Source organism: Oryx dammah, unplaced genomic scaffold, assembly GCF_014754425.2.
Source record: "Oryx dammah isolate SB20612 unplaced genomic scaffold, SCBI_Odam_1.1 HiC_scaffold_28, whole genome shotgun sequence".
Taxonomy (NCBI): domain Eukaryota; kingdom Metazoa; phylum Chordata; class Mammalia; order Artiodactyla; family Bovidae; genus Oryx; species Oryx dammah.
Window position 1 is genome coordinate 50391897 of NW_024070212.1, and position 14304 is coordinate 50406200.

The 14304-nt window shown below is 36.1% G+C and overlaps 1 protein-coding gene across 1 annotated transcript in view; it reads left to right on the plus strand.

The window, feature by feature from the left end:
* HFM1 (helicase for meiosis 1) overlaps window positions 1-14304 on the plus strand; it is a 114626-nt gene that overhangs the window by 39033 nt on the left and 61289 nt on the right. The window contains exons 17-20 of the mRNA XM_040232342.1: window positions 218-351; window positions 1159-1206; window positions 3137-3217; window positions 14142-14233. Coding sequence (XP_040088276.1) covers window positions 218-351; window positions 1159-1206; window positions 3137-3217; window positions 14142-14233 — 355 coding nt within the window. The remainder of the gene's footprint in view (window positions 1-217; window positions 352-1158; window positions 1207-3136; window positions 3218-14141; window positions 14234-14304) is intronic.

Below are 14304 nucleotides of genomic sequence, written 5' to 3' on the forward strand. Positions count from 1 at the left end.
GTAGAAAGAAATCTGTAACTTTTGAAAAGTTAAACTGACATTAAGGTTTACTCATATTTTTGAAAATTAAGTTAACTTTCATGAATCATTAAAGTAGCAATATTATTCAGTTATATTCAACTATATCATTAAATTATTCAAATATTATTCTAAACAGTGAATTTTATGACCTTGAAATGCATATTACTAATGAAAAGTTTTTTTTTCCCCCCATTAGTTTGCACAGACATCTTATTGAGCATTTAAATGCAGAGATAGTATTGCATACCATCACAAATGTGAATATTGCTTTGGAATGGATACGATCAACCTTGCTTTATATCAGAGCCTTGAAAAATCCATCTCATTATGGTTTGTTACTTTGATTTTGAAGAGTAGTAATTTTATCAAGCTAATTGGGCCTACTTTTTACTAATAGGTCACAGAATAGATTATAGAAGTTAATAGGTAGCAGAAGTAAAAGTAACAACTATAACAAATACATTTAGAGGCAAGAGTAGACAAACATGAGGAATCTTTATTTGTTTTACTTCTAGTCTTTTAATAAGGCTTGAAATCAACACTGTTAAAAATAGACTTTTTAGAAAAAATTGTCTCCAGTAAAAATTTTTTAAATGCTTAGAATTATTTAAAATAAGTTAAAGGGCTTCCCTGGTGGTTAAAATCAAAAACAATTTTTGAATTTTGTCTGAACTGGTGTTCAAACCAAAATATATGATAATACTGTTGATGTTGGAATTTTCATCTTCCTTCTAAAGCTAACATCTATGGTTATGTTACTTCTAGAAGGTTCTTTCATGTGGTAAAGATTATAAAGTAAAAATACTTGGAATTGCAGAATATTAAATTAAAACCTGACTTGCTATCCACAGGTTCAAAAGTTTCAGATCTGTAAGAGGAAAAACTACATATAATATTCCTGGTCACTGTTATCTAATAAAATTAACAAAGGAAAGCCAATTGATACTGAAAGGATTTTACAACAATGGTTATTTTCTATAAATGTTTAAGCCTTTTTTTAACTTGAAGTACTTTTTTCTTCTATTTAAGATTTAGTTAGACTGCTCTTTTCTAGTTAACTGGGGTATCAAAGTAAGCCTCTAAGGATGAATAAATCTCATTCGATTCCATTTTTAATAAATTTTCATAACTTACTAGGTTTTGCATCTGGATTGAACAAAGATGGAATTGAATCAAAATTACAAGGTTAGATGCATTTCCTTCTAAAAAATTATATTCTATAAATTTTAATGAAATGGTCTAGTTATTGTGAAACTAGGAATAGTCCAGTAAAATATTTTTAAAAATTACTTTATTTGAAGAAAAAATATATGGATTTCCCTTTTCACAAGTAAATAAAGCTTTGCACATATACTTCTTTTTCTGAATTAATCTATTAATTTTATCAGAATATCTTCCTTTGTATGACATTAATTAATTTGTTTTTAAAAATGATCTTGGTCTTTGGAAATGTTGCCTATAGATATACAATTTTATTATTTATTTTCCTTTTCTAGTTTAATTTTAATTGAAAATATAAGCCTAGCTTGATTATGGGCTTCTTATCCCAGTCTGTGCTAATAAAGTATTCCTGTCAAACCTCAGTTTTAGTTTTCAGTTAATTTCATTATCTCATTTTTGAAATGAGTATTTTCATTCCTTCATTTTTGAACTCAGTATTTCAATACATATCTTTGAAAATATCAGAAGATTGTTGAGCATTTATTAGGAGTAGAAACTGCTGCCTCTACAATGTACTGAGACTGTCTTCCAGTAAAAGAAAAAAAATGTTATATCCCTGAAAATATTTAGCCAATTTTAATATATTCTCTACTCGAATATACACATATGGCAAATAAAAATTCAGAGATAAGGATGAAGAAGTAAAATTATCATTCTTAAAGAATAAATATATTGTTAACAAATGCTGATAAGTGATAGCTTACATTAATAATGCTGCTGTTGAGAAACAGATCTGTAAAATAGTTGTACTATCCTTTCTGTATTGACCAAATTTGAAATGGAGTTTTAAAAGCATATTTTTTTTAATCAAAATGATCAAATACACATGAAATGAGAAATACTTCATGAAATATTACCAAGAAATATCTTGCTATATTCTGGTAACTGTAATGTTTTAACTTTTCTAAACTGTTCTTAACAGTTCATATTTGTCTTATTTTCAGTTGTTATAGAATGGCTAATTTTTCCCTATAACGAATAGCTGATATGTAACTGGATAGAATGTTTTGGTTTCCTTGGAGGTCGGCCTTAAATTTCTTAGGAAGGATCCTTAGCATAGATTATGCTGTTTCCTAAGTTTGGTTAAATTTTCTTGCTCTGTATTCTCCAGTACCTTTACCAATGTGTGTGTTTGCTAAATACTTTAGTCATGTCTGACTCTTTGTGACCCTATGGACTGTAGCCAGCTGGGCTCTTCTGTCCGTGGGATTCTCCAGGCAAGAATACTGGAGTGAGTTGCCATGGCCTCCTCCAGGGCATCTTCCTGACCCAGGATCGAACCCACATCTCTTAAGTCCCCTGCATTGGCAGGAGGGTTCATTACCACTATCGCCACCTGGGAAGCAGCTTTACCATCACACTTTAAAGAGTAAAATGCAAACCTTCACCACGAAGTCCTGTTTGATATCCCCGTGCCTGTTTCTCTGACTTCATCTCTTGTCACTTTCCCCTCCTTTTTTCCACTCTGTCCAAATTGGCTATCTTGCTGTTCCTTAACCACATCAAGCTGTTCCCACTTCAGGTCCTTGCACTCTGTTTATTCTTGGAACACATCTCACATGTTTTACATAGCCTAAACCTTCAATTTCATTCAGGTCTTTTTGAGGATTAAATGAGATAATATAAATATATTATTTTAAGTTGTAAATGTTATCACTTGAGTATTATTTTTATTATTTTTACTTTTAGAAAAAAATTTTCAGCATACTAGGTGGCTCTTTTGTTTAAATGAAATTTTTTTCATTTGTTTTGTTTTTACCACTTAAGTAGGGACTACAGTTCTTCCCAGAAAAATTACACAGAAACACAACTTCAGAATATTTAATAATAAATTCTGTTTTTTGTTGCTTCTTTATTTTATTAAAGTTAAAATGCATTTTTTATAATTGAACAGAATTGTGTTTGAAGAATCTGAATGATTTGTCATCTCTGGACCTGATAAAAATGGATGAAGATATTAATTTCAAACCAACTGGTAATTTTTTCATTGTTGTTAGTAAATTTAACAATTAAGACTAAATTTAAACATTTGTTCCACTAAAATTTAGATGATGGTAAAATTAAATTGTGGTATCAATTCTCAACAGGGTATCATCATTATTAGCATGATAAATTTATATGAGTCCTATTTATAAGATTATAGAGCTGCCTTTTTGATAGGCATTAAATTTCTGTTCACTAACTTTGGTAACTTAAAAGAGGATTGAAAAGTTCAAATCTTTGGGTTGCTTCAGTCACATTGTAACTCTTATAGCTAACTTTTTGCCAATTCTTACTTCAAACAAGGCTTATGAAGATGGTTACTTAGGTGCCTTCTCTTTCTCTCTCTGTCTCTACCTCTTTCTTTTTGATTCTATATAGGGTATAATAGAAGCAAGAAAGAATGTTTTGTAGTTTTTAGCACACATGATTAGAAGTTTCTTGGGGAAAAATATTGACTTCATTGTACTTTGCCTAATAAAAACTGGGAAGCATAGAAAAGTTTGAAAAAAATCAATATATGACTATCTAACATTGCATGTATCCATCTATTTTTAAATGCATTTTTATGTACTTGCAACCATACCATAGCAATGTATGATTTTGTGTCATGTCTTTATTTATATAAGGTTTTTAAAAACAATTTACCTCCCTAACTCTCAGCCGTAGATTTATAACATTTTTTTCCTTCTCCCATCATCTTCATTCTGGTAAATCTAACTTGTTTTTGAGAATTACCTTCTTTGTATTCTAGGATGTCTCACTGAGGAGTCATGAGAATCACTAATATAACTTCTTCCTTTTTTATTTTTAACCCTGTCATTTTATTTAAAAAAAATTTTATTGGCATATAGTTGCTTTACAATGTTGTATTTCAGTTTCTACTGTACACAAAGTGAATCAGCTATACATATACATATTAATATATTCCCTCTTTTTTTGGATTTCTTTCCCATTTAGGTCACCACAGAGTATTGAGTAGAGTTCCCTGTGCTATACAATAGGAGGGAAAACTAATATAACTTCATCATCTATTCTTTATATATTTTAATTCTCAAGAATATCATTCCCACTGTCATTCTTTCCCTGTGGAACTTCTTGAATCCACTGATACCATTTCTTCTGCCTTTAAACATACCTAATAAATGATATATATACTATTTGCTGTCTTCATCATCACTGAATATTACTTGATTAATTTTATTCTTTTTAACTTGCTTTTGATTCTCTTTTTTCTGCTTCTTTAATGAATTTTTGTTTGCTGACTTTTTTTGCCTTACTATGGACTCTGATGCTGGGAGGGATTGGGGGCAGGAAGAGAAGGGGACGACAGAGGATGAGATGGCTGGATGGCATCACCGACTCGGTGGACGTGAGTCTGAGTCAACTCCGGGAGTTGGTGATGGACAGGGAGGCCTGGCGTGCTGCGATTCATAGGGTCACAAAGAGTCAGACACGACTGAGCGACTGAACTGAACTGAACTGATGGGCTTCTTAAACATGCAGATGTTGGACCTTTATTCTCAGTTTATGATAATTCCTTTGAAAACATAATTTACCTTCACAGGTTAAGCTGTAGTCATTATGTAATTGTGGTTTTGATCTAGGTCTTTCACCTTTAGTATAACATTTGACCATTAATTGCTGGAGTCCAGCTCCAGCAGCCAGGGATTCAACCTGAAGAGATGAACGGTGACAGCGAATGAGACAGCCTCTCAGTTTTCAGTTTTCTTGGACTGCCTATTTATTTCAAGTTTAAGATTGTCTTTTATACTTTTACAAAAACATTAGGTCAGAGGTTTGACATTTTCAGTTTCCCCTCTCCCAGATATATTATATCCATAAATCATTGTTACTCTTCAAACAGAGTTCCTGCTTCAGTGATTCTCTCGAAATCAGCCTTATCATCTATTATCTACCTCCTCTAATGCTTCTCTGGTGGCTCAGAGGTTAAAGCATCTGCCTGGAATGCTGGAGACCCGGGTTTGATCCCTGGGTAGGGAAGCTCCCTGGAGAAGGAAATGGCAGCCCACTCCATTACTCTTGCCTGGAGAATCCCATGGGGGGAGGAGCCTGGTAGGCTACAGTCCATGGGGTCACAAAGAGTCAAACACTACTGAGTGACTTCACTTTTTTTCACTCACTAATGTTAACTTATAGTTAACTTGTGATTACATTGTAACTCATGCTACATTCCTAAGTTTACTACTTATCTTCCTAAATCCTGTTTGCCCCTAACATCCTGAGCTCACTATCTCTTAAAAAGGCTTCTAGCTATAGTGTCTCTAAAAATTCCTAACTTCTATAAGCTATAGTAAAATATGCTAACTTTATAACATTCCTTAAATCTTTAACTTCTAACTATTTTAATTATTTCTAAGCCCTAAAATTCAGTAAATTTCTTTACCATAAACATTCTCCTCACCAATAGGCTTCAGATAGCAATCCCTCCCATGGCCTCAAGCTATGGCCTATGTGCTCATCCTGGAACACTCTTTTGTAAAAGTCCTTGAACAAATGTCAATGATTAACTTCATGAATTATTTTCTGTGCACAGCTGCAGAAGGCTTTTGCCTTCTCATGCTCCTCTCAAGAACAATAAGCACCTTAATATTCCTTTTCAGTCAACTCAGATGAGGAGAGGAAAAAACAACTCAGAATACAAGCCCTAACTCCTTCATTATTTGGATGCAGTCTCAAAAATGACAGAATGATCTCTGTTCGTTTCCAAGGCAAACCATTCAATATCACAGTAATCCAAGTCTATGCCCCAACCAGTAATGCTGAAGAAGCTGAAGTTGAACGGCTCTAGGACCTACAAGACCTTTTAGAACTAACACCCAAAAAAGATGTCCTTTTCATTATAGGGGACTGGAATGCAAAAGTAGGAAGTCAAGAAACACCTGGAGTAACAGGCAAATTTGGCCTTGGAATGCGGAATGAAGCAGGGCAAAGACTAATAGAGTTTTGCCAAGAAAACGCACTGCTCATAGCAAACACCCTCTTCCAAAAACACAAGAGAAGACTCTACACATGGACATCACCAGATGCTTGACACCGAAATCAGATTGATTATATTCTTTGCAGCCAAAGATGGAGAAGCTCTATACAGTCAACAAAAACAAGACTAGGAGCTGACTGTGGCTCAGATCATGAACTTCTTATTACCAAATTCAGACTTAAATTGAAGAAAGTAGGGAAAACCACTAGACCATTGAGGTATGACCTAAGTCAAATCCCTTATGATTATACAGTGGAAGTGAGGAATAGATTTAAGGGCCTAGATCTGATAGATACAGTGCCTGATCAACTATGGAATGAGGTTCGTGACATTATACAGGAGACAGGCGTCAAGACCATCCCCATGGAAAAGAAATGCAAAAAAGCAAAAAGGCTGTCTGGGGAGGCCTTACAAATAGCTGTGAAAAGAAGAGAGGCGAAAAACAAAGGAGAAAAGGAAAGATATAAGCATCTGAATGCAGAGTTCCAAAGAATAGCAAGAAGAGATAAGAATGCCTTCTTCAGCAATCAATGCAAAGAAATAGAGGAAAACAACAGAATGGGAAAGACTAGAGATCTCTTCAAGAAAATCACAGATACCAAGGGAACATTTCATGCAAAGATGGGCTCGATAAAAGACAGAAATGGTATGGACCTAACAGAAGCAGAAGATATTAAGAGGTGGCAAGAATACACAGAAGAACTATACAAAAAAGATCTTCATGACCCAGATAATCATGATGGTGTGATCACTCATCTAGAGCTAGACATCCTGGAATGTGAAGTCAAGTGGGCCTTAGAAAGCATCACCATGAACAAGGCTAGTGGAGGTGATGGAATTCCAGTTGAGCTGTTTCAAATCCTGAAAGATGATGCTGTGAAAGTGCTGCACTCAATATGCCAGCAAATTTGGAAAACTCAGCAGTGGCCACAGGACTGGAAAAGGTCAGTTTTCATTCCAATCCCAAAGAAAGGCAATGCCAAAGAATGCTCAGACTACCACACAATTGCACTCATCTCACATGCTAGTAAAGTCATGCTCAAAATTCTCCAAGCCAGGCTTCAGCAATATGTGAACTGTGAACTTCCAGATGTTCAAGCTGGTTTTAGAAAAGGCAGAGGAACCAGAGATCAAATTGCCAACATCCACTGGATCATGGAAAAAGCAAGAGAGTTCCAGAAAAACATCTATTTCTGCTTTATTGACTATGCCAAAGCCTTTGACTGTGTGGATCAAAGTAAACTGTGGAAAATCTGAAAGAGATGGGAATACCAGACCACCTGACCTGCCTCTTGAGAAATCTGTATGCAGGTCACGAAGCAACAGTTGGAACTGGACATGGAACAACAGATTGGTTCCAAATAGGAAAAGGAGTCCATCAAGGCTGTATATTGTCACCCTGCTTATTTAACTTCTATGCAGAGTACATCATGAACGCTGGACTGGAAGAAGCACAAGCTGGAATCAAGATTGTCAGGAGAAATGTCAATAACCTCAGATATGCAGATGACACCACCCTGATGGCAGAAAATGAAGAGGAACTAAAGAGCCTCTTAATGAAAGTGAAAGTGGAGAGTGAAAAAGTTGGCTTAAAGCTCAACATTCAGAAAATGAAGATCATGGCATCCGTTCCCATCACTTCATGGGAAATAGATGGGGAAACAGTGGAAACAGTGTCAGACTTTATTTTGGGGGGCTGCAAAATCACTGCAGATGGTGATTGCAGCCATGAAATTAAAAGACGCTTACTCCTTGGAAGAAAAGTTATGACCAATCTAGATAGCATATTCAAAAGCAGAGACATCACTTTGCTGACTAAGGTCCATCTAGTCAAGGCTATGGTTTTTCCTGTGGTCATGTATGGATATGAGAGTTGGACTGTGAAGAAAGCTGAGCACCGAAGAATTGATACTTTTGAACTGTGGTATTGGAGAAGACTCTTGAGAGTCCCTTGGACTGCAAGGAGACCCAACTAATCCATTCTGAAGGAGATCAGCCCTGGGATTTCTTTGTAAGGAATGATGTTAAAGCTGAAACTCCAATACTTTGGCCACGTCATGCGAAGAGTTGACTCATTGGGAAAGACTCTGATGCTGGGAGGGATTGGGGGCAGGAGGAGAAGGGGACGACCGAGGATGAGATGCCTGGATGGCATCACTGACTCGATGGACGTAAGTCTGAGTGAACTCCGGGAGTTGGTGATGGACAGGGAGGCCTGGCGTGCTGGTCGCAAAGAGTCAGACAAGACTGAGCCACTGAACTGAAACTGAACTGAACTCCTTCATCCCGGGTCCGTGCCTGTGGAATGAGGAGAGGAGGCCTGGGGCTGTGCCTCCATTTTGTCAGTAATGCCTAACGCGGCTCCCGACAATTAATTTTCTATTGGAAATCTTTTCTTACATATATGACATGAAATTTGACACTTGGAAGCATATAATGGTTAATTTGACCTGGAATATTGTACAATGATATGAACATAAAATCTTTGTTTCAAATACCTGGATTTCAGTTCCATTTCTGCCACTATGCTAGCTGGTACCTTAAACTCACTGAGCCTTAATACTAATATATATCTGTAAAATAAGAATTTATATTACAAGAATATATAATATGTATATTTACCTTATTAGGTTGTTATGATGATCAAGTGGGATAATGAGCATTTATAGGGAAAAAAATTCTTGAAACATGAGTTGTTACTCTCTTTTGTCCAAGGTTAGGAAAATATCTCTACTTGCCCCTCCTTCTCAATAGTCTAACCAGTTTGTTAAGCCTAAAATTATAAAATGTTTGATGTCTTTGGTTTCTCTTTCATTCCTCACTCATTGCATGACTAGGCAGGATGTGTCCAAAGTACAATCCAGTCTTGGAGCTGAAAATATTCCTTATCACATAGCAGGGTAATGTTTCCTAAGTGTGATTGGGTTAACTACTTACTCTCAAAATCATCTAAGAGTGCTGTTATGTTAAAAATGAAACTAATGAGCCCTACTCCAGACTTAAAGTCCTAAACTTCTAGGAGTAAAATCTGGTAATTTAGATTTTAAGCTTGAACCCTGGATGCATTTTTTGCATGTAAAATTGGGAACTACTGCCCTGGGAGTGATATTTCAATAAATAGTATAGTGAAAATCTATTCAGATCTTTGTGTCATACTCACAGTTTATCTCAATCTGTATTCTGAGGGTGTGGGGAAGAGATTCCAAACTGAAATAGAGAATGCAGTTTTAGTCTAAACTATCTTCTTTAGGAGAATCATGGGGTTCAATGATATATTAAATATGCTAAGAAGAAAGACAGTAAGAAAGAGCCAAAATTAGTTAGCCTAGGATTTTTACATTTTTATTTGCCCAGAAAAATCTTTTAAATGGAATATCCATTAATATTGCAAAGAACACTAATGTTTTATCAATGTTCAGTGTATCAATTCAATATTAATGTTATCCAGAAACATCCTTACAAACACACCCAGCATAATATTTGACCAAGTATCCGGGCAGCCTATGGCCCAGTTAAGTTGACACATAAAATTTAGCATCACAGCAGCTTAACATAAAATATACTTTCTAGCTGAATGCAGCTGAATTCTCAGAAGAATTATTGTGCATGATGCCCTCTTATGTACTCCTCTGTGCTGAGGTTGGTCATATATTCTGCTTTGAAAACACATATTATGCAATTCCCAATCATCGGATATTTTGTCCTTTGTGTTTATTAACTCAGCATCCTCAATTCTTGTTACACCCTAAACCATTAAGTTACTTTAAACACACGCAAAGTGTTATATATACATGAATGTACATATTTCTTTATGAGGAATTTAACGTATTTTTAACTGTGCTAGCATTTTTATTAGGATTATTTAGGTTAGTTCTTTTGTTACAATGTTGTATGAATTTGTTGTTTGCCTCAATACTTTTTTTCTATAAGCATCGTTATTTTTAGTATCCAGTTTTATACATGAATTTATAGGAATGCATATACTATATATTTATAGGAAATAAAGGTTTATGTAAAAATATAGGAGTACTATGTACTCTTACCTGGAAAATCCCATGGACAGAGGAGCCTGGTAGGCTGCAGTCCATGGTGTCGCTAAGAGTCAGACATGACTGAGCGACTTCCCTTTCACTCTTCACTTTCATGCATTGGAGAAGGAAATGGCAACCCACTCCAGTGTTCTTGCCTGGAGAATCCCAGGGACAGGGGAGCCATGTGGGCTGCCGTTTATGGGGTCGCACAGAGTCGGACACGACTGAAGCGACTTAGCAGCAGCAGCATGTATTTATTTAAGGATAAGAATTTTTATTAACTGGTTTGTAATAGTTTCGTTATCAATCAGTTCGTTGTATTTTCTAATTTCCACTATTTCTTCTTTGACCTATGGATTATTTGGAAATCTAGTTTGTAACTTCTGTACATCTGATGGTTTTCTAATTATTTTTCTTTTCTAGTTTCATTGTTACTGTTCTTGATATGTGATGCAGTTGCTTTGTATCAGATAATGTTCTCTGTATGATTTCAGTCTTTTGAGATTTGTGGAGAATTGTTTTATGGACCCGTATGTGGTCAGTTTTTGTAAATATTTTGTGTGTGCTTATTCTTTTGGTTTTAAGTGCCCTCCCAGATAAATATCATGTTAATTCTTTGATGATTAGTAAAAAATGTTTCATGTATTTCGTTTTTCTGATTTGGTTGCCTTCAGCAGAGAGATTGGCTCATAATTACTTTGTTGTTGTTGTTCAGTTCCTCAGTCGTGTCCAACTCTTCGTGCCTCCATGGACTGCAGCATGCCAAGCTTCCTGGCACCTACCAAACTGGGGAGTTCATCTTTCAATGTCTTATCTTTTTGTCTTTTCATGCTGTTCATGGAGTTCTCAAGGCAAGAATGCTGAAGTGGTTTCGCCATCACAATTACTAAGCCTGCTGTTAATGTGGGTGGATGCTCTTTATATATTATTTCTAATTAATTCTTTTTTATGACTTCATGATCCATTGTTTTACTATTATTTTATTTTATCTCTTTGAGTATTGTTTTTGTATTAAATTTTAGACTGTATGTTCCAGTAATTCTGCTTCTTGCTTTTGCCTTTTTAATTTGTAATCATAATACTCAAGTATCTAGGTATTTTTATCTGTATGCTTGTGTTCTTGTCTGGGTTTTTAGCTCTTCTGCCTGCTAATGTACACGGAAGAAGGGCTCAAAAGACCAAGTCTTATTTTGTGCAAATTTAAGGATTAACAACCTAATGAAAATGGACAGTAACTGCAAGCACAGAAAGTCATTCAACTGGGATGCAAATCTTACCTCTATGAAGGAGAGAGAAGGAAGGAGGAAAGGAAGGAAAGATAAAAAGAAGGAGAATTTTGTCCTGCAGTGCAGTCCTAAGACCGTTCGGCAAAGTTGATGGGGAATCTTCAATTCAAAGTTGCCCATCCAAGGAGTCCCATTAAGGTCTACCTTAATATTCCTGCCATGCTCAGTCATTTGTTTGGAGCATCTCATGAAAAGTGTGATCTTGCTGTGTACATAGTGATAGATTCAGAACACAGCAGCTGGGACCATCCATCAAAGCACTTCTTGCAGTAGGAGATATGATAGGTGCATTCTCATCACCTCTAGTTCCCTTCCCTCCGTCCAACTCTATAACTTTTACTTTGAAATACCCTATATTTGCTACTATGAAAATACTTATCATTCAAAAACTATATTGATAGCCAGTAGTCTCTTTATTTTCTCTCTTCACTTGCAAATCTTTTAAAATTCTTTCCATTCTGTCTCCCTTGACTCATTTTCTTGATAGTTTCATTTCTAGGTTATTTATATACCTTAGCTAGGTAACTTTCATTCTTACTAATCAGCCAGCAAATATAAGCCTTTTCTCAAAAACTTTCATTTTCTCCAGGAGGGAGATACCCTATAGTAATTTATAAACATCTAGGATAAGAAGGGGCTTCCTAGGTGACTCTAGTGGTGAAGAACCTGCCTACCCATGCAGGAGACATAAGAGACATGGGTTCGATCCCTAGGTCAGGAAGATCCCCTGGAGGAGGGCATGGCAGCCCACTCCAGTACTCTTTGCCTGGAGAATCCCATGGACAGAGGAGCCTGGTGGGTTGCAGTTCGTAGGGTCACACAGAGTCAGACACAACTGAAGCAACTTAGCACAACACAGCACAGGATAAGAGGAGCATGGCTCAGGTGGTAAAGAACATGCCTGCAATGCAGGAGACCTGGGTTGGGAAGATCCCCTGGAGAAGGAAATAGCTACCCACTCCAGTATTCTGGCCTGGAGAATTCCATGGCCTGAATAGTCCATGGAGTCACAAAGAGTTGGACAAGACTGAGCGACTTTTACTTTCAAATATAATATATACTAGTTCCCTTGGTAGTCATATTGTGTCTCACATACAGCTCCTAGAATCTCACTTTTAGGAACCAATGCATTACTCATGTTTTGGCTGAACATGTTCACTAGACTCCTAACTGAGAAAGTAGCTATTTCTGAGTCTAAGTTCTGTCTGCTGTACCTTGTTCTTGATGACTCTAAGGGATGGAATGTCACATTCTTTATTCTTCAGCAAAACCTGCAGCATGTAGGTAAATAATAGACTTTTCGTTGAGAAGCAGTATACCATTTTCCTCTACTCAACTGTTTTCTTGTGTTCACAAGACTTGAAATTCTTTGTGCTGTTTTTGACAACTTATAATTGAAGCCAGTTACCTTTTAAATGAATTCCATTTCATCAATTACTTATCCTCACTCTGCCCATCCTCCTGCCCTCAGCCAACCTAATGTTTTATTTCCAAAACAATTTAGTTTCAAATTCCAATTTCATTAAAATAATGCTCGAATTTTAAGTGGTCCTCTGCTATTTTACAAATCAGAACCAAAATCTAAGCTCCTTTAATAGCATTTCAGGGATCTTTTAGAGTCTCCATATTCTATCACTCACCATGTTTAGATAATAAAAGTAGGCAACATTTATTTAATATTAGGCACCGTGTTAAGTACTATTTATATATTATTGCATTTATTTTTCTTCATGACAAACATATGAGATGCATGCTTCTATCATTCCCCTATTACGTTAAGAAACTAGTAACCTGCACATGATTACCTAATAACTACTAAGTGGTAGCTCAAGTACTCCAGTACTCTTGCCTGGAAAACCCCATGGATGGAGGAGTCTGGTAGGCTGCAGTCCATGGGGTCACGAAGAGTCAGACACGACTGAGCAAATTCACTTTCACTTTTCACTTTCATTCATTGGAGAAGGAAATGGCAACCCACTCCAGTGTTCTTGCCTGGAGAATCCCAGGGACGGGGGAGCCTGGTGGGCTGCCGTCTATGGGGTCGCACAGTCAGACACGGCTGAAGCAACTTAGCAGCAGCAGCAGCAGCAACAGCAGCTCAAGTATTTCAAGCAGGTCAATTTGACCTGAATTTGTTGTTGTATGTTTATCAAGCTATATCTCTTTAGAGTATTCTAAAGATAGTCTTTTTAACTTTACTCTTTTGATAAACAAGTCTTGTTCTTTCCTGAGGTCATAATGGCTATATTTCTTTCTGCTAAGGCCTATAGTTTACTTTAGAATGCTACTCAAAGCCCATTTTCTCTAGAAGGTAATCCCACACTGACCATTTTCTTAGGCTTAATCTCCTCAGTATGAAGTTGGTATATGTAAACATTATTATTAACTGGATTTTGTCCTCTAGTCTAGCTATTTCACATGTGGCTATCTCCCTAGCTAAACTGTAACTTCCAGAAACTGTTTTCTAGATTTTTTGGAGTCTTCTGTACCTGATGCTATTAAAGGCACAGTAGAGATGGTAAAGAAATGTGTGTTAAACTGATGAAAATGCAAGTTGTATCAGCTGATTTGGAATGTTTATTTTTCCATCTCTCTCCACAGAGGCAGGAAGATTGATGGCTTGGTATTATATTACATTTGAGACAGTGAAGAAATTTTATACAATCAGTGGAAAAGAAACTTTATCAGATCTGGTAAATTAATTTTCACAAGAAAATAAGTATACAATGATATAGTATAAAATAATATTGGGGAAACAACTGAT